Raw genomic sequence first — 21,878 nt, 5'->3', positions numbered from 1 at the left:
ATTACTTTGGACCCCCCACACCCAGCTCAATCTCTTTTCGAACTGTTGCCTTCTGGTCGGCTCTACAGAGCACTGACCACCAGAACAGCCAGGCACAAGAACAGTGTTTTCGCCACACACTTGTAAATAACATATCTGTACATTCGTTTAAACAATTACATGTTTGATTTTAATGTAATTATTTTTTTCTCTATATTTCTACTTCTGTATATTTATTTATTTAATTATATGTTTTTCTTATATTAGTGTTATATTCCACCTCTACTGTGTAATTATGTATGTCTGCACTATGTCCATACTTTCTTCTGCACTGGAAACTCTTATCGCCAAGTCAAATTCCTTGTGTGTGTAAACATACTTGGTAATAAATCTCTTTCTGACTTCTGACTTCTGATTTATTTTGTAAACATTCACAAACATTGCACAAAATGCATAATATAAACTGCAGAAAAATAGTGCTAAGATAAAAGTAATCTATATAACCACTATATATTGAACTTTGATTGAATGCTTGATGGCATGAATGGCTTCTTAATTCCATGGTATCTAACAGTTTTATAATAGTACTTTGTGGCTTGGTGACAAAAGGATAAAACCAACTTTCAACCACTGAGGTTTAATATATTGTTGTTTCTTTCTTTTAGTTAAAGGGATAGTTCACCCAAAAATGAAAATCTGATGTTTATCTGCTTACCCCCAGGGCATCCAAGATGTAGGTGACTTTGTTTCTTCAGTAGAACACAAATTATGATTTTTAACTCCAGCCGTTGCAGTCTATCAGTTGTATAATGCATGGCAATGGTAACAAAATCTATGAGAGTAAAAAAAAACATGCACAGACAAATCCAAATTAAATATTTAGTGCTTTATTGTATCTACCGCTTGTCACTTTGGATAAAAGCATCTGCTAAATGAATAAATGCAAATGTACAAATATGCATTTAAAGCACTTTGATACATCGGCAGACCTTTTTTCTGTAAGAACTCTAAATCTTTTTTTTGTGTGTGTGTATCATATTTGATAAATCAAGGTTTTATGGATAATCAAGTAAACCTAAGTTGCTTCAGTTCAGTACATGTAGATCTTAACTATTAAAGCTGCAGTCCGTAACTTTTGGCGCTCTAGCGGTTAATAAACAGAACTGCGTGTGTCTTGCGGAAGAACATTGTAGACGGAGCTACTTCTCTCTGTTTATGTCTATGGCGAATCACGCAGGTACTGTACTACTCCGCAGCGGTACCTACCCGAACCAGTCTAAATAGTCCGAATATAAACACTTATTATAGGTGTACCGTAGTTCAGGACAAGCCAAAAACACGGTTTGGAAAATGGATTCATGGTGTACTCACTTATTATATACATTTAGTAAATTTTGAACACAAAAAAGTTACGGACTGCAGCTTTAACTATTTTCAGAGGAGCTTTTGTGCAATACGTCAGGACTCATGCCAAATGAGCCCTCAAGTGGTGGGCTTGTGCCACACTTCAATACATGGATGACGACTGCCTGTTGAAGGTTGTTTCAAAATGTAAGAAATGCACTTACAATAGCCGTCCATGGGGCAACTGTTGTATTCTAGACCCATACACTTTCATTGTAAGTGTATAATCCATTTTTTGCTTTGTCAAGGTTTGAATCTTGGTCAGACATTTCTCAAATGAAAACCTGTCTTTCCAATCAGTGAAGAGTCTTGGTATTTGTTGGTATTTTACAACATTTAAAGGTACAAAATGTTCAGAAAAGACCACCATAATGATGCAACCAATCCTTTGTGTAACAATCCAGAGATAACATCCTCTATAATCAAGCAAGCCTTCTGTGGTTTTTGCTCCTGCAGATAAAGGCTATAAATATAGCTTTGATAAATATGCGATATATAAACTAATTATATTAATTATATATATCAATTAATTTGGTTTTGTCTTTTATATTCTTTTGTCAGGCACCACATCAAGTCTGGATACTACTTTCAGATTTGCTTTATTCTAGATGTTTTCCACATAATTTACATAATGATACAAAATACTCTATTTCACAATGTATTATGCACAGACACAGCTGACATTAAATAAAGCAGAAAGCCAAAATTAAATTCTAAGTATTGTTTTCTGAAATTATAGACATATTACATCAACACGTTTGCATATTAGTTTAGCACGCTTATCACACAATGGAAAAATGCATATCATAATGGACTCATTATTTACAAATATGAATAAATGTGTCAGTATTTTGCGATTAATTATGTCTGAACTGAACCAGGTTTTATTTTCACAAAGATACATTATTTCAAAACTCATGGGAACTTGAGAAAATGAATTCAGTCTCTGATGAGCAAAGAGCTCTAGTTTTACTGAGCAAGAGCTTCTGAGATCCTCACTGATCTCTTCGTTCTGTGTTCAGTCCTCTACTATCAGAAATCGCTGTTTCCCTGCTACTCAAGTCCTGTACATTCAGCATTGTCAACTCCCCCAGTTCCATTTCACTGTCTTCCAGTTGAGGGGAAGCAAAATCTCCTTCGACTTTCTCCATGTCCTCTTCAGGCTTAAGCCCTATGGTGTCAGGGATGATCTCCACCTCGATGTCTGAAGAATCCTCGCTCTCCTTGAACCAAACGGTCTTTTGTCTGTCATCCTTCTTCCTGTCTTTAGCCAGAATGGATTTTACTTTATGCTTATTCGCCTTTCCTCTGGCTTGGACGGCAGGACTATGGTGTGAATGGTTGGTATGCGTCTGGAGTCCACAGGAGCTGCAGTGCCTCTGTCTCTCGCGAGGTATCACTCGCACCCTCGGTGCTTGAACTACATCCAGTCTTCTTTCTCTCAGTTCAGCTCGCTTGGATCTGGATCTCCCTGTGTCTCCTTCATTCAAGAAACCATCATTGGTGAACTGCATGCTATCTCTTGGACTTGGCCTGTTAGGGGGCTGAGTAAACTTCAAGCATGGCCCTAAACACTGAATGAGGGCAGAGGGTTAATCTCACAATTTCATGAGCTGCATTTTACCTGCTGTAGTACATGATTACGGCGTTCTTATGGAACTTTTTCTTAAGCATAATTTCTTTTACAAAGTGGACACTCAGAGCTGGACTCACTGAGCTTTGATGAGAAGATGCTGACCTCAGACTTGAATGCATCAGGATTCCCCTTCTTGACACGGGATATCAGATAGCCAATCACAATGAGGCAAAGCACCAGTAACGCAGCCATCACAAAGCCCAGCAAAGCCATGTCCCCTGCACGGTACCCTTCGTCAGGCGACTGGACCCCCACTGCTGATATGGTGGGTGTGCAAAGAGAAAAATTAGACGGGTAACATGCAGAAAAAAATATTGGAATCTTAACACTTAACACTTAAAGAAGGGGTGTCCAGTCATGCTCCTGGAAGCCCAACTTCCAGCAAAGTTTAGCTAATCAACGTCTTCATGATAAACTTCAATGCAAGTGTGTTGGAGCTGGTTGGAACTAAATTCTGCAGGAAAGTGACCATCCAGAAGCAGGATTGGACACCCCTGGGTTAAACTTTATAGGAAACTTTTTTGAAGTATAACTTACATGGTACTACAGTCACAGAAAGACTAGCTGTCCCTGTCTCACCAGTAGACACATCCACTGCCCGAAGCTGGTGACAAAATAAATAATTTTTAGTCACACTTTATAAGTAGCATTAGTTACAATGTACCTAACCATTAGATACAGTATACTTACTATGTACTGTACATACAAGTTTGTGCGTTTGAAGTACTTTAATTAACATTTGTAGTTACACTGTTAGCATTACTCCAACCGTAACCCAACCCTTAACCTAAACTCTAACCCCTATAAACCTAACCCTAGCCGTAGCAGTATGTGGGAATTTTCCAGAACAACAAGAATGCAGTAAATCCATAGTCATGTAGGCATTTAATGTTGGTACCTAATAATAAAGGCTACAGTACCTAAAATACAGTATGACTGAATTTTCAAATTCAGGTTTTGAAGATTTTAGCCTTAACACTGACAGCAGTGTCTTCAGTGACAAAGTCTCTTGGACCCACTTTATATTAAATGCATTTAACTGCTATATACAAACATTTAAAGTAATTATTTCATACAATGCATTTATTGTGTGCATACATGCATTTACATTGTACTTTAATTTATGTTTCAATACCAACATGCAAAAAACTGTATCTGTAATTAAGTTCTGTAATTACACTATAGTTATCCCAACCCACCCTTAAACCTACCCATACCACAAAACTTGTCCCTAATCTTTCCCATATCCAACCTCAATATCAGCAAGTGTTTGGCAATACAAAATAAACACAACTGCATTATATCAAATACATTTCTTTTCTTTTCTTTTTCTATAAGTATACATTGTAAAAAGTATTTTTCGAAGTTGTAAATAAAACAAAAATTATTACATTCTGTTTTACAAGAAAATACTATTTCAGTCTTTCCACTTAAAAAAATGGTTTAATTCAATATGTTACTCGCAGTTTCTTTGTAATTCTTTGTGAAATTTACTAGCAAGTGAAAAACTCTCAGTCAGAGTGAAACCTGTTTCAAAGTAAGTCCTGCACAATTTTTCTAGTGTAGTAAATTGCCAATATAAAGTTTGACCAGTATTTCAATAAAAAGATCAAAAAAATATACAGATTTCATGTGCAAACAACTACTATCAACTAGTGGTTAAAATATTCTCAAAATAGATGCAGCAAAACATATTTACTTGCCTGCAAAGCAAAGGAATCTGTCCGAACGGCTTTCTTCAAAAGTATAAACCCATCTGTTGTGATATTAACATAGCTGCTATATTGCACTTCATATCTTACGTCAGGATTGATTCCCTGAAAAATAAAGGGAGAAACTGGCATTCTCTTATTAAATATATTCAGTCTTTATGGGTGACCATAATGTTGCCAAGTAGGATATTTATCCTTGATCAAAACATTTCTCTCAAACAAATATTACCCCCAAATCTAACCATTAATTAGCTTTAAAATCTGTGGGGAGTGATAAGTTGGTATGAACGTTGCTTAAGCCCCAACCCCAGTCCTAACATCAACCCTAAACCTAAAAACTGATGTTATTCCAAAACCATCAAGGATGTAGCTCTAAGGTCACATGGGTAAATCACAGTACAATGTCTGCATAAAAGTAAAAAGTAAGTAAAACTTACACTCGCGAAATCTTCATCCCTTGCTCTGACTCTGATGGGTCTGTTGGATGTCCTGTCCCTTAGCACCATGTTTTCAGGCCCTGAATTACTATAAACATACCCTTCATATCGGTCCTTCTCAAACCTTGGAGCATTTCGGCTCTTTTTCATTACATCAATAGTGACTGAAGTGGTGGCAAACTGATCTCTATTTACTACCTGGGAAGCCTGGGAAGGACAGATAAAGGAAGGTTGCTATTATCAAAATTAAGCAGTCAAAATTATATTTGCTCTCAGACCCAACCAGATATCACGAGGAAGCATATGTAGACTAAACTTCTCAAAGTCTTCAGAATATGCACAAGAAACTCACCAAAACTAAGAGAGATATAGGGCCAGCTATATCGGCTGGTTTCAGCATGGATATGTTTCCAGATTTCTCATCAATCTGAAATATGTTGTCCTCATTTCCTAGACAATTACAGAAATAATTGTGTTCATGTTGAACATTGAGTGTGTAGGAATAACAGTTATGTTAGGAAAAATGCTTTAATACCTCGAACAATTTTATAGCTTATCTCTTCATTTATGCTTTTATCTCCATCTCTGGCATACACTGGACCTGGCTGCAATTGCAAGGCTCCATCCTGGAAATATCAATCTAGTATGTATCATTTCAACACACACCATTGCGTTTATTAAAGGTATAGTTCACCTCAAAATCTCAGGCCCTCAGGCCATCCAAGACTTAAATTAGTTTGTTTCTTCATGGGAACAGATTTGGAGAAATTTAGCATTACGTCACTTGCTCACCAATGGATCCTCTGCAGTGAATGGGTGCCATCAGAATGAGAGTTCAAACAACTGATAAAAACATCACAATGACCTACAAGACTCCAGCACATCAATTAAAGTCTTGTGAAGCAAAAAAGCTGCCTGTTTACAAGAAACAAATCCATCATTAAGGTGTTTTAACTTTAAACTATCACTTCTACTTTATTTCTCCCCTGATTCAGACTAAACACCTTTTTAACTGGAGAAATCAATATTATGGATAGAGGACTCGTATTTTAGCCCGAAGCGATGACAAAAACGTTGTAATGATAGATTTATGATAAACATGCAGCTTTTCACTTCACAAAATGTTAATTGATGAACTGGAGTTGGTTGATTACTTTGTGATGTTTGTATCAGCAGTTTGAACTCTCATTCTGACGGCACCCATTCACGGCAGGGGATCCATTGGTGAGCAAGTAATGTAATGCAAAATTTCTCCAAATCTGTTCTGATGAAGAAACAAACTCGTCTATATCTTGGATTGCCTAAGGGTAAGCAACTATTCAGCAAATTTGCATTTTTGGGGGGTGAACTGTTGCCATGGTCATAATATTAATGAAAATGTACCTGTTTCTCTGTTAAGTTCGCCCTGCCCCTGTAGCCCAGGCTCAGGCAGATTTTGGCATTACCAATGGTTACTCTTGTGCATGGTTGAAACCAGGGAGGACGGTTATCAATGTCTATAATATTGACGACGATGGTTGCTGAAGCTGTGAAAGAGTGTTCAACCAGTTGTGATGGCGGTGGAGTATCCTGTAAGAGTCAAGAATTGTTTGTGTTATGCGTGAGATCAGGAGAGAATTTCTGCAATTATCACATTCAAATGAAACAATTTTGACATACCTGCACATACAAGATCAGTGTCACCTGTTGGATGACATCGTAATCTAAAACCTTGTTCACAAGGATGTTTGGTGTATACATGGTCTCAAGTCTGAAGTATCTGTTCTGTAAAGAAATGTTTATATTAAAGGAATAGTCCAAGCAAGTATGCAAATAATGTCATTTACTGTTTCAAACCAACAGTCCTGCTGAAACCAACAGCATATGCTGGTTAGGTACGTTTTGAAGCTGCTGTTTGAGCTGGTCCTTAGCTGGTCATGAGCTGGAGCTAGTTGCTTAGGACCAGCTTAGGACCAGCACATGACCAGCTTAAACCAGCTCAAACCAGCAGCCATGCTTCAAAACATACCTAACCAGCATATGCTGTTTTTTTTTCAGCAGGGAGCTCTAAATTCTCAGTTGTTGTTTTTTTCAGTCGTTTTATTGAATGTCCATTCACTCACAACTTTGATGCTTCAAAAGCTAATATAGATTTTATCCATATGAATCGAGTGGTTTAGCCCAAGACTTCTGAAGAGACAAGGTTGCAAGCGTGCATGTTTAAGCTTGCATTTACCATATTTGATGTGTTCTATGAGTGTTGATCAATGTTTATATGTGAATAAAAGCCTACATTATTCACTATATATGTTCATCATATACAGCAATTTTGTGTGTGTTTTTTTTCTCCAAAAAACATGGATTAAATTCAATTCATATGGATTATGTTTACTATGTCGTTATGAACTTTTTGAAGGATTTACCCAAGCTGAAGTTTTAGGTTAATGACCCTTTCAATGCAAGGTCAGAAACCTCTCCGATTTCATTCAAATATCTTAATTTGTCTTTTGAAGATGTACAAAGTCTTATGGATTTGGAATGATATGTGGGTGAGAAACTGATGGTTGAATTTTCATTTTTGTGTGAACCTTTAAGCTTCAGTCTGATCTTCACACAAAGCTAGCATATGACTTCAAACAGCACACCAGCCATGTTTATGATGCTTTTATGATTTTGTCCTTTTTGGAGCTTGACAGCTTCTGGCTCTGGTACTTTCAGTGTATGAAAAAGAGCAGCTTGGACATTCTGCTCAACTTCTCTTGTTGTTGTCTACAGAACAAACTCATATGGGTTTGGAATAACATGAGGATTAGAGAATGATGACGCACTTATTTTGGGGGTAAACTATTCCTGAAATATATATATTTTTTATCTTCTCAATAGAGAAAAGGAATTGATTACTTACCACAGTTGGTTCCATAGAATAATACAGAACCTCAGAATCATCATCTATTGCTTCAATCAGGGCAATGCTGGTATTAACTGGTGTGAGCTATGCAACACACAAAATGCAGCATTAATGGACTAGAATGGCAACATCCTCACTTTGACAGTGAACAAGCTGTCTGACTTAATTTACAATGTATGCAATCATGATTTTGCCAAGAAGAACATATACTTTGATCAACAAGTTTTGCTGGTCCTAACAACATTTATATAAAAATGACCCATCCCTAAACTACCCCTGAATGTTTTTTTTGTTTGTTTGTTTAATATGAATGTTGTTTAAGCTTAAGTTGAACCTTATCTCTAAAATTGGGTTTGGATTGATTGGTTGTTGGGAATGTTGTTCCAGGACAAACAATTATTTAAAACATGTCCTACTAGGACAAATGTTGAATAACAATATGCTCTCACCTCATTTACGTCAAGTGCATACTGGCTCTTGTCAAATGATGGAGGGTTGTCATTGACATTCACAACACGAACAATCACAGTCAGAGTGATCTGTAGATACAATGTACAAATTAATATGAAATGCTAAAAATGAACAACAACAAAATAACTACTATAGTAATCCTCGATATAACAGTGACCCCCCAAAAGGACTGGAACATTGGATGTCATTACATTAGATAACATATTACCAAGTGGCATCTGCAAACAAATGATAAATGCTAGAGCTTATCTCACACCAGTCTACACTTTTCTGAACCATTCTTGCAATTACTTTAAATCAGATGGTTTCAGATTTAATCAGATGGAATTTTTAGTGAATATATGAAGTCACTCAGGTATCCTAATGGAGCAATCACAGATGTAGTTCATTGAAATCCAAGTAGTGATTTATTTATTTGTTTGTTTGTTCATTCTGTGGAGTATTTATATTATTTTGTCATTTAAAGCCTTAAAAAGTGTGCTTGTGCTATTTTTCTTTCAATTAAATGACACATGGGTTCATTTATTATGTAATGCTTTTGTTTTTTGCTTTGCATTCATCTGCATAGAATCCATACTTGTAATTGCAGTTCTGAGTAACTTACACTTCTGTGGCCAGTTTTATTACATCGGATCTGGACAGTTAGTTCTTCAGGACCTGAAAGTGTCTGGAAAACAATTTAATATAAACTGAAGTTAGGATCAAACTTCTGTGATCTTTCATTATGTATTTCATGAGTAGTCCAGTGTTAAACCAAGTCATGTTAAATCAAAGTCATATCAGTTTAAGATGGTCAAGCTGGTGCTGGTTTGTTGCTGGTCCAGTTTGGTCTACCACCAGGTTTAAATCAGGTCCGCTGTCATTTAGTGTGGCTGATTAACCATTATCTAAATCAATTTGGATCAGATAAGGACCATGAATGACCAGCTAGAAACCATGTAAACATAGCTATCATCTTAAGCTGGGTTTAGCTAGATTTTCCAATAGTGTCATCATAGCCTTGTTACTCAAATTGGCATCTCCAAAAAACATGGATTAAATTCAATTCATATGGATTATGTTTACTATGTCGTTATGAACTTTTTGAAGGATTTACCCAAGCTGAAGTTTTAGGTTAATGACCCTTTCAATGCAAGGTCAGAAACCTCTCCGATTTCATTCAAATATCTTAATTTGTCTTTTGAAGATGTACAAAGTCTTATGGATTTGGAATGATATGTGGGTGAGAAACTGATGGTTGAATTTTCATTTTTGTGTGAACCTTTAAGCTTCAGTCTGATCTTCACACAAAGCTAGCATATGACTTCAAACAGCACACCAGCCATGTTTATGATGCTTTTATGATTTTGTCCTTTTTGGAGCTTGACAGCTTCTGGCTCTGGTACTTTCAGTGTATGAAAAAGAGCAGCTTGGACATTCTGCTCAACTTCTCTTGTTGTTGTCTACAGAACAAACTCATATGGGTTTGGAATAACATGAGGATTAGAGAATGATGACGCACTTATTTTGGGGGTAAACTATTCCTGAAATATATATATTTTTTATCTTCTCAATAGAGAAAAGGAATTGATTACTTACCACAGTTGGTTCCATAGAATAATACAGAACCTCAGAATCATCATCTATTGCTTCAATCAGGGCAATGCTGGTATTAACTGGTGTGAGCTATGCAACACACAAAATGCAGCATTAATGGACTAGAATGGCAACATCCTCACTTTGACAGTGAACAAGCTGTCTGACTTAACTTACAATGTATGCAATCATGATTTTGCCAAGAAGAACATATACTTTGATCAACAAGTTTTGCTGGTCCTAACAACATTTATATAAAAATGACCCATCCCTAAACTACCCCTGAATGTTTTTTTTTGTTTGTTTGTTTAATATGAATGTTGTTTAAGCTTAAGTTGAACCTTATCTCTAAAATTGGGTTTGGATTGATTGGTTGTTGGGAATGTTGTTCCAGGACAAACAATTATTTAAAACATGTCCTACTAGGACAAATGTTGAATAACAATATGCTCTCACCTCATTTACGTCAAGTGCATACTGGCTCTTGTCAAATGATGGAGGGTTGTCATTGACATTCACAACACGAACAATCACAGTCAGAGTGATCTGTAGATACAATGTACAAATTAATATGAAATGCTAAAAATGAACAACAACAAAATAACTACTATAGTAATCCTCGATATAACAGTGACCCCCCAAAAGGACTGGAACATTGGATGTCATTACATTAGATAACATATTACCAAGTGGCATCTGCAAACAAATGATAAATGCTAGAGCTTATCTCACACCAGTCTACACTTTTCTGAACCATTCTTGCAATTACTTTAAATCAGATGGTTTCAGATTTAATCAGATGGAATTTTTAGTGAATATATGAAGTCACTCAGGTATCCTAATGGAGCAATCACAGATGTAGTTCATTGAAATCCAAGTAGTGATTTATTTATTTGTTTGTTTGTTCATTCTGTGGAGTATTTATATTATTTTGTCATTTAAAGCCTTAAAAAGTGCTTTAAAAGTGTGCTTGTGCTATTTTTCTTTCAATTAAATGACACATGGGTTCATTTATTATGTAATGCTTTTGTTTTTTGCTTTGCATTCATCTGCATAGAATCCATACTTGTAATTGCAGTTCTGAGTAACTTACACTTCTGTGGCCAGTTTTATTACATCGGATCTGGACAGTTAGTTCTTCAGGACCTGAAAGTGTCTGGAAAACAATTTAATATAAACTGAAGTTAGGATCAAACTTCTGTGATCTTTCATTATGTATTTCATGAGTAGTCCAGTGTTAAACCAAGTCATGTTAAATCAAAGTCATATCAGTTTAAGATGGTCAAGCTGGTGCTGGTTTGTTGCTGGTCCAGTTTGGTCTACCACCAGGTTTAAATCAGGTCCGCTGTCATTTAGTGTGGCTGATTAACCATTATCTAAATCAATTTGGATCAGATAAGGACCATGAATGACCAGCTAGAAACCATGTAAACATAGCTATCATCTTAAGCTGGGTTTAGCTAGATTTTCCAATAGTGTCATCATAGCCTTGTTACTCAAATTGGCACAAGACAATGGAAAGTCATGAAATAAACATACTTCAAAGTCCAGGCCTTTCTTTGCTATCAGTTCTGAACCTCTCAGATCGAAGGCATTCCAAGGGTTCTCCGTGAGATTCAGCGTTACATCCTTTGTTGATGTGTTAATACGGACAACAACTGTATCAGCTGTGTTATTTTCTTTAATTGTCACAGGCTCTGAGGGGACTGTACAAACTGCAGAGAGAAAACAAATATGTGACCCTGGAGCACAAACCCGCTTAAGTCGCTATATTTGTAGCAATAGCCAAAAAAACATTGTATGGGTCAAAATGATCGATTTTTCTTTTATGCCAAAAATCATTAGGATATTAAGTAAAGATAATGTTCCATGAAGATATTTTGTAAATTTCCTACCATAAATATATATAAAAAAAAACTTAATTTTTGATTAATAATATGCATTGCTAAGAACTTCATTTAAAGGCGATTTTCTCAGTATTTTTATTTTTTTTTGCACCCTCAGATTCCAGATTTTCATATAGTTGTATATCGGCCACATATTGTTCTATCCTAACAATCCATACATCAATGGAAGGCTTATTTATTCAGCTTTCAAATGATATATAAATCTCAATTTAAAAAAATTGACCCTTATGACTGGTTTTGTGGTCCAGGGTCACATATTACCATTTTCTTACCTAGCAGATATTACAAAAATGTTTTGTCATAATATAATAAAATACAATAATGAAAATATTTTGTTGTAGAAATGCATATTTTACAGATAATACATTAATACGATATCTTTGTTGTGTGCATGTATAAATGTGTATGCACAGATATATGATACTCAGTTCAGCATGTCAATTTAACTTTCTGAATCTGATTGTAGTGTTAAATTTTTTTTAAATAAATTCAATTGACTATTTTAATTTGCACATATTTATTCTTGAATTGTGTAAACATATCAATATAAACTCCAAATGCTGTTTTTTTTTCGAAATTGTACAAAGCAGTTTTTATAGCACATTAAAGCTTTTGAGGGGCAGTTTATTTTCTGTGATGATACAATATACTGTATGTAGGACAATATTTTGAAGCTCTGCATTCCTGTCGTCTGTAGAAAATGACAATGAACAGACATGGCATCTTTTTATTGCCACTGACTAAACTGAAATTACTTACATCATAAAAATACCCACAAAAAGAGACTGACACATGCCGTACCGACACAATAGCGTTGCTGACAATAGTTTAGCAAATACTTAAATCTAAAAACTGAAACAAGAGTTACTTACTTTTATCAGCAATGCAGATTTTGTGAAGGAATAATGCAAATAAACACCCAAAGATGGCAGTTATGGATTTACGCTTAAATATTATGTCCATTTCCCAGGTTCTGATGCACACAAATAAGTATGGAGGACTATGAGACCGTGGCACCAGCTGGCACTTCTTCACATAAAGCATTGACTGTGCTGGCCGATGAGTGGGAGTTGACTCCAGTCGCAATGTTTGTGACTTCATCTTACAGTCATATATTGCCTAAAGAGCTTGCCAGAAGTGGACTGCTCCTTCCCACCCAAATACTTGCATCTGTTTTTGAGAGATCATTTTGTATTAGTGGAAACACCATGGAACGGGAGGCCGTGTGAAATCTGATAACGTGAAATACACTTAAATTACTGTCTATCCAGATGACTGTAAATGAAATCTTTATGCAACACTGGATTCATAAAAAGTGAAATTACAAAAGAAATGTGGTGAGAAATTATATAATAATAATACTAATAATAATAATAATTAGTTAATCTGTCACTACTTAGGAATCTTTGATCAGTGCTTTAGTTTTTTAATACTAATAATGAGATATCAACCAAACATTTAGACACATTTACTGTATTGCATTCTATATTGTAACTCTTCTCCACATTTTAGAATAATTGTAAAGTCTACAGTATGAGATTTTTAAAAAAATCCTGCGATCTACAGGTGCATCTCAATAAATTAGAATGTCATGGAAAAGTTCATTTCAGTAATTCAACTCAAATTGTGAAACTCGTGTATTAAATAAATTCAATGCACACAGACTGAAGTAGTTTAAGTCTTTGGTTCTTTTAATTGTGATGATTTTGGCTCACATTTAACAAAAACCCACCAATTCACTATCTCAACAAATTAGAATACTTCATAAGACCAATAAAAAACATTTTTAGTGAATTGCTGGCCTTCTGGAAAGTATGTTCATTTACTGTACATGTACTCAATACTTGGTAGGGGCTCCTTTTGCTTTAATTACTGCCTCAATTCGGTGTGGCATGGAGGTGATCAGTTTGTGGCACTGCTGAGGTGGTATGGAAGCCCAGGTTTCTTTGACAGTGGCCTTCAGCTCATCTTGCATTTAATTTATTTAATACACGAGTTTCACAATTTGAGTTGAATTACTGAAATAAATGAACTTTCCACGATATTCTAATTTATTGAGATGCACCTGTATATGCAGTATTGAAGGACACATGCTCAGTATTTAAAGTCTCTTATGCTCACCAAGGCTGCATTGCATTGATCAGAATTACAGTAAAAACAGTAATAATGTGAAATATTATTATCATTTAAAATAACTGTTTTCTATCTGAGTATATTTTAAAATGTAATATATTTTGTATTTTTTCTTGATGACTAGAAAGAATAAAATGAATTTATTTGAAATAGAAATCTTTTGAAACATTATAAAGGTCTTTACTGTCCCTTTTGATCAATAACACGACCTTGCTGAATAAAAGTATTATTATTATTATTTATCACATTTTTGAATGGTAGTGTATCATGGTTAAAAAACTGTAGTGATTTAAGAAATGTTTCTTTTTCATTTTTTAAATATATTCAAATACAAAACTGTTATTTTAAATTGCAATAATATTTCAGTATAGTATTTTTTAAATGCAGCCTTGGTGAGCATAAGAGACTTCTTTCAAAAACATTAAAAATAAATCTTAATTATTCCAAATTTTGGACTAGTGTAGATCATATTTTTTTGATGAGAGATCTACCATATATCAGCACTAGTAATCATTGCTGCACTACACATTTAAGTGTTCTGATTTCAGATTCTGTGATGTGTGAAAGTACTGGCCCGACTGTATTCTGAAGTCTTATGCAATAATGTGTGCCACTGATCAGCTCTGACCAAGTCTGAGAGTAAGAGAACACATCCTCTTTATGCAGTGTGCTATTTATTTTAGCCTATTTGTTGATAGTACTTAATTAATTTCCTTGAAAATATTTTGCCTCCCTCCAAGCCAATCAGAGCTCTTCTCCGCCACATGCGACCGTGACATTAGCTGCTATAATACATGTTTGGAGACAAACAAGAAGAAGCCCCTCTGCCACCCCCACTGCTTCTCTGTGTGGGAACAACAGAACACAGTGTCACATGAAGCAGACACATTGTGCAGCCATGTAGATGTGTGCTGCTGTCATGGATTTGCTTGAGCAGGCCTTGCACAGCAGAGCTAGGCTGCATTGTTTTGCAAGGTTTCTGAAAGAATTACAGGCTAATATAATGCTTCTCTCAAAACAGTTTCACCATTTCTATACTTTATAAATGACTTGGTCACTGAGATATAAAAATAACAAATATTTAAACCATTACAACCGGTCCTATTAAAACAAATTAAAAATATACAAGTAAAATTAAAAAGTGTTCAAACTTATAGAAAAAAAAATCACTGAAAAGAGTTAAAGGTTGCACCATTTATTAAAAAATAATTAAATACAATTTTTAGAAGACCAATTTAAGTTTCAGTGTTTTCAGATTTATAAGGGTTTAGATATATATTTTAAGAACAGTGTTACAAAATATAATATGCTGTAATAGTGAAGCTTGCCTTTGCGTTTTTGAACTTTGGCAATGAATGTTTGTGGCTTACCCTCCTTGTGAAGGGTGTCAATGATTGTCTTCTGGACAACTGTCAGATCAGCAGTCTTCCCCATGATTGTGTAGCCTAGTGAACCAAACTGAGAGACCATTTTGAAGGCTCAGGAAACCTTTGCAGGTGTTTTGAGTTGATTAGCTGATTGGCATGTCAACATATTCTAATTTATTGAGATAGTGAATTGGTGGGTTTTTGTTAAATGTGAGACAAAATCATCACAATTAAAAGAACCAAAGACTTAAACTACTTCAGTCTGTGTGCATTGAATTTATTTAATACACGAGTTTCACAATTTGAGTTGAATTACTGAAATAAATGAACTTTTCCACGATATTCTAATTTATTGAGATGCACCTGTATATGCAGTATTGAAGGACACATGCTCAGTATTTAAAGTCTCTTATGCTCACCAAGGCTGCATTGCATTGATCAGAATTACAGTAAAAACAGTAATAATGTGAAATATTATTATCATTTAAAATAACTGTTTTCTATCTGAGTATATTTTAAAATGTAATATATTTTGTATTTTTTCTTGATGACTAGAAAGAATAAAATGAATTTATTTGAAATAGAAATCTTTTGAAACATTATAAAGGTCTTTACTGTCCCTTTTGATCAATAACACGACCTTGCTGAATAAAAGTATTATTATTATTATTTATCACATTTTTGAATGGTAGTGTATCATGGTTAAAAAACTGTAGTGATTTAAGAAATGTTTCTTTTTCATTTTTTAAATATATTCAAATACAAAACTGTTATTTTAAATTGCAATAATATTTCAGTATAGTATTTTTTAAATGCAGCCTTGGTGAGCACAATAAAAGTATTATTATTATTATTTATCACATTTTTGAATGGTAGTGTATCATGGTTAAAAAACTGTAGTGATTTAAGAAATGTTTCTTTTTCATTTTTTAAATATATTCAAATACAAAACTGTTATTTTAAATTGCAATAATATTTCAGTATAGTATTTTTTAAATGCAGCCTTGGTGAGCATAAGAGACTTCTTTCAAAAACATTAAAAATAAATCTTAATTATTCCAAATTTTGGACTAGTGTAGATCATATTTTTTTGATGAGAGATCTACCATATATCAGCACTAGTAATCATTGCTGCACTACACATTTAAGTGTTCTGATTTCAGATTCTGTGATGTGTGAAAGTACTGGCCCGACTGTATTCTGAAGTCTTATGCAATAATGTGTGCCACTGATCAGCTCTGACCAAGTCTGAGAGTAAGAGAACACATCCTCTTTATGCAGTGTGCTATTTATTTTAGCCTATTTGTTGATAGTACTTAATTAATTTCCTTGAAAATATTTTGCCTCCCTCCAAGCCAATCAGAGCTCTTCTCCGCCACATGCGACCGTGACATTAGCTGCTATAATACATGTTTGGAGACAAACAAGAAGAAGCCCCTCTGCCACCCCCACTGCTTCTCTGTGTGGGAACAACAGAACACAGTGTCACATGAAGCAGACACATTGTGCAGCCATGTAGATGTGTGCTGCTGTCATGGATTTGCTTGAGCAGGCCTTGCACAGCAGAGCTAGGCTGCATTGTTTTGCAAGGTTTCTGAAAGAATTACAGGCTAATATAATGCTTCTCTCAAAACAGTTTCACCATTTCTATACTTTATAAATGACTTGGTCACTGAGATATAAAAATAACAAATATTTAAACCATTACAACCGGTCCTATTAAAACAAATTAAAAATATACAAGTAAAATTAAAAAGTGTTCAAACTTATAGAAAAAAAAATCACTGAAAAGAGTTAAAGGTTGCACCATTTATTAAAAAATAATTAAATACAATTTTTAGAAGACCAATTTAAGTTTCAGTGTTTTCAGATTTATAAGGGTTTAGATATATATTTTAAGAACAGTGTTACAAAATATAATATGCTGTAATAGTGAAGCTTGCCTTTGCGTTTTTGAACAACAACCCATGACCAACTCAATGACCCATTCATTAAGACAGTGGTCATTTTCTTCATTCATGAATGAATCAGCGGGTTTGAATAAATCAGTTGAATCAATGATTCTATGATTCAATTATTAAGACTTGCCACCAACTATTGCAGTTTCATATATCATAGTAACATTAAAAATGTTTCCCCAACATTTCATTTATATTCAAAATGTTATATATAAAACATCAATAATAACATTATTTATGCACTTGTAATTGTAATTGTATTCAATGGTAAGATGGATTTTGTTGATGCTGATTTAATTTGATTGATTTTTATAGCTTCAAATAACTAAAAGTAAACTTATTAGAAAAAGGAACACTTGAACACACATCAGCGTGATAAGAATTACCTAAAATTATGGAAACGATCTTTGGGAAAACTCTACATGGAGAGTTGGGAAAACGTATACTGCAGCCAGCCACCAGGGAGCGATCAAAGAGTTCTGGCTTTAATTTTCAGGAAGTGAGCTAGGCACACTTGATGCAAGGCCATTTTAACTGCAAGTTTTTCGTTCACCGGCAGAGGTCAGTGCTGTGCAGGCTTAAAGTAATGAGTGAGTTGACTCAAGGAGATCTATCTATACCTGGAGAAATCCGTAGCATTCCCATTCATGCAGAGGGCTAAGCTGGAACAGGACCTTGAAAGTATGCAAGTAATCTCAAATCTGCCTTCTTGGTTCAAGGGACCGCAGAACATTCTTAACAGGTTAATTCCGATGTTCCCAGGGTTCATTCATATGTTCCCCAGATTTATATGTTAGAGTTAGTGTTGTGCTAACATAGGGTTAACGCTGAGAACATACTGAAAGTAGAGCAGATATCTTGAATTAAATATTACAAATGATATATAGGATTCAGATAATGGGATTAGGTGTTACATTTTTATAGGTACCAACTCATGTGGGCGTAAAAGGAAATGAGATAGGAGACTGAAGTGCAAAGAAAGAGATATACAAAGAAAAGAGACATAACTAGACATAAATGCTAAATATTAGACTGAAGTGAAGAACTGTTAGATTTAGGTTTTATGGCAATCAAAGAATTGTAGTGTGGGATAGAATTACAGAAGAACAGCAAAGTAGAGGGAAACGACACAGGAAATTTTGAATTGTGAATTTTGGGTTTCACTAATTTTAATTTATTTGATGGTTCCCTTTAGACATTCTGTTGTCTGTAAGTAACTTTGCAACTACACATCAACTGACTCTCATTAGAGTATGAATGAACTTTTATGTTACACTAAGGGTTAGGGTTATGGTTAGTAGAATAAGTTGACATGTAGGCCTACTTGCAAAGTTACTTATAGTTGATTGTCTGTTGAGGGACCATCAAAATAAACTGTTTGGAGATCTTACGCAGATAGTATACTTCCACTCTAATAACTGTTGACATGTAGTTGCAAAGTTACAAATTGTACAAAAGTCTTGTAGCATTTAAAATTTAGCCTCTCGCCTCCTCACCAGTGCATTAGCAATGCTGTTTTGTGTTGGCAACTTCTGTAGGGATTATGATAGAATATACAGTAATCATAACCCGCCAAATTGGCTATAGTGATTTGATAGCATTAACTGCCACGGTTGATTTTCACCCACACTTAGTAGGTGTTAATTTCAAACCATGTTTACAATAAAATGGAATGTTTGCAATTTAATGTTTCTTGGAAAAGAGTTTATTAAGTCAGAATACGCTGATGATTTGAATGGCTGTTAAGCCAGACGGCGTATTACAGTATCTACCAGCAGAGGCTAACTGCTCATGCTAACCAGCTAAACCTTGAAGATGAGTTGAGTAGATATAAAGTGGAGCATGTGAAGTTTAAAATAGATAAGCATAATTTATGAGCATGAAAGATTTATGAATTTTCAGGAATCTGCCAATGTGTAAATATTTTATAAATACAGTGATGAATTGCAATCTAGGGGGATGCAAAGTATTTAAATACAAATACCAACAATGTGTTAATCTTCTCAAAACAGCATGCTCCATTTCACAAGTCCTTCTGTAGAAAGGATAAGGTAAATCCTATTTTCTCCCAAACCATGCCAACTTGGCTTGACAACTAGGACAGGGTTTGACCAAACATGTTTTAGCATTGATGTCACAAATTCTTGCTATATTAAAGTAACTGGGTGCATGTAATATGCTGTCCAGATAAACTGTAAAAATATTGGTTGGCAACATCAATCTTTCAAAACAAGCCCTAAGCTAACCATTAAAGGATACAGAGTTGATGAGCATTTCAGTGACTGAAATAGTTCAGTAAATAATCAGTAGCTGATATAACACAGAAAAATGTAACTTAGTGGTTAAGGCTCAGGGATGGTAACACAAACGTTGCAGGTTCACTCCTTGAAAGGAGTGATTTATAATCTGTGAGTTATGTCCAATAGGTGAGCAGACCACTCAACACCCTGCTGCCTCAAAACAATTTTTCTCTGTAATTGATGTATGTTATGTCACATAATCTGCTAAATGACTTGTAGCATAACAGGATGCCAATAACATAACATCGATATTATCTGAAGTCCCAATGAAACTGAAGTAGCGATAGATCTTGTCTTCCGTATTGTGATGTACATTTGGGTCTGACGGATTATCGCAAGAGAGGGAGTTCCACTCAAAAGCCGAGGCAGATGAATGCAAGCTTGCAGGGGCCAGGTTTAAGCAGACTAAATAATTGGAGAGGTCCTGCACACATCACCAGAGAGAAGTATGTCCTTTTCACAAGAAGATCCAGATATGACATTGAACTGTCACCCTATACGGTCACTGGGGCGTAAGCAGATTGTACAAAAATGTGTGAATGAGATTGTACAAACCTTTACATGTTTATTGTACAACATTTAACCTGCAATCTTTGTTAGCTATCAATATTTTAGAACATTATACCATTACAAGTGGTAATTATTTTTACTGTGGAATTTGCACAGGTGTAACACAACATAGATTTTCAGATAATGGACAACGAACATCTATCCATAATAAAAGCTTCAGCATGGGTTTTTAACCAGAGATTTTTAAGTAAATAATGATTTAATTTTCAGTGTGTTCTTCACACAAAGGTCTCATGATTCATAAGACTTTAAATGTCTGCTGTGTCTCATTTGGAAGGCTGCACCGCATTTGTCAGCTGTATATGTCATTGAGGCTGTCTAATTTCAGAAAAGTAAACATTGCATCCTAAAGTAAGAGCAAAATTACACTCTAAAAAATGCTGGGTTAAATACAACCCAGTGCTGGGTAAAATAGGGACAAACCCAGCAATTTGGCTGTTTTGACCCAGTGGTAGGATCACTACCCAGAAGGTTGGGTTAAACATTTAACCCAACCGCTGGGTCAAAACAGCCAAATTGCTGGGTTTGTCCCTATTTTACCCAGCACTGCACTCTTAAAAATAAAGGTGCTTCAAAAGGTTCTTCAAGCGATGCCATAGAAGAACCATTTTTGGTTACATTCAGTCAAAGGTTCTTTAAAGAACCATCTCTTTCTTGCGTTTTTGTAATCTGAAGAACCTTCTTTCGCCACAAAGAACCTTTTGTGAAACAGAAAGGTTCTTCAGATGTTAAAGGTTCTTTATGGAACCATTTAGACAAAAAGGTTATTCTATGGCATCGTGAAGCACCTTTATTTTTAAGAGTGTGGGTTGTATTTAACCCAGCATTTTTTAGAGTGTACAATAACTTACACCTTATGATGAATAACAGTCAATTTTATAATGGTTACTTTTCTGAAATGAGACAACCACAATGATGTATGCAACTGAGATATCATAAAAATATACTGCAAAATGAGACAATAGAGCACAATTAATATAGATCACTTTACACTCTAAAAAATGCTGGGTTAAAAAGGGACAGACCCAGCGGTTGGGTTGTTTTGAACCCAACCGCTGGGTCAAAATAACCCAATAGCTGGGTTTGTCCCTTTTTAACCCAGCGCTGGGTTATATTTGACCCAGCATTTTTTAGAGTGTAATGGTCCTTTTTGACGTTTGACAGACATGGTCACTATGAACACTTGTTGTATCACTTTAAGTTCTCCTTTCATAAAAAAAAATAGAAATAATAATTTTGGAATTACATTTTTAGTTGAAATATTTCTTTAATATCTCAATTTCTTATCTCTGTATCTCTCTCTCTCTCTCTCTCTCTCTCTATATATATATATATATTACAGTCTGAGTTTATCTGCACCCCATCTTACATACTACTGGGTAATAAAAAGCTAAGCGACATAAATGTCCAACATATCACAACAATATATTTGTTGTCAGGCAATTACCCAATATTTCCTGTACAAATACAAGTCGTTATCACACGTACAAGTTCTAAGGATTGTCTCGGAATAAAGCTTTGGAGAACTTTGCTTTGGTAAAA

At 35.0% G+C, this 21,878-nt stretch overlaps 1 protein-coding gene across 1 annotated transcript; it reads right to left on the bottom strand.

The window, feature by feature from the left end:
• Nucleotides 1-2,105: 2,105 nt before the first annotated feature.
• On the bottom strand, nt 2,106-13,030 carry LOC107600371 (cadherin-related family member 5-like). Its single transcript, XM_016292244.1, has 14 exons — nt 12,881-13,030; nt 11,641-11,816; nt 11,195-11,257; nt 10,558-10,647; nt 10,105-10,191; nt 6,828-6,932; nt 6,552-6,737; nt 5,704-5,794; nt 5,521-5,618; nt 5,169-5,375; nt 4,723-4,836; nt 3,557-3,623; nt 3,122-3,276; nt 2,106-2,957 (listed from the first exon to the last, which is right to left on the bottom strand). Exons 1-14 carry the CDS (start codon nt 12,969-12,971, stop codon nt 2,379-2,381), a joined length of 2,109 nt encoding a protein of 702 aa, XP_016147730.1. The 5' UTR covers nt 12,972-13,030; the 3' UTR covers nt 2,106-2,378.
• Between the last annotated feature and the right edge of the window lie 8,848 nt (nt 13,031-21,878).

This window comes from Sinocyclocheilus grahami, unplaced genomic scaffold, assembly GCF_001515645.1.
Source record: "Sinocyclocheilus grahami isolate Dianchi unplaced genomic scaffold, SAMN03320097.WGS_v1.1 scaffold282.1, whole genome shotgun sequence".
Classification (NCBI taxonomy): domain Eukaryota; kingdom Metazoa; phylum Chordata; class Actinopteri; order Cypriniformes; family Cyprinidae; genus Sinocyclocheilus; species Sinocyclocheilus grahami.
The sequence above is the reverse complement of the archived record's forward strand: the minus strand, read 5'-3'. Positions and strand labels throughout refer to the sequence as shown.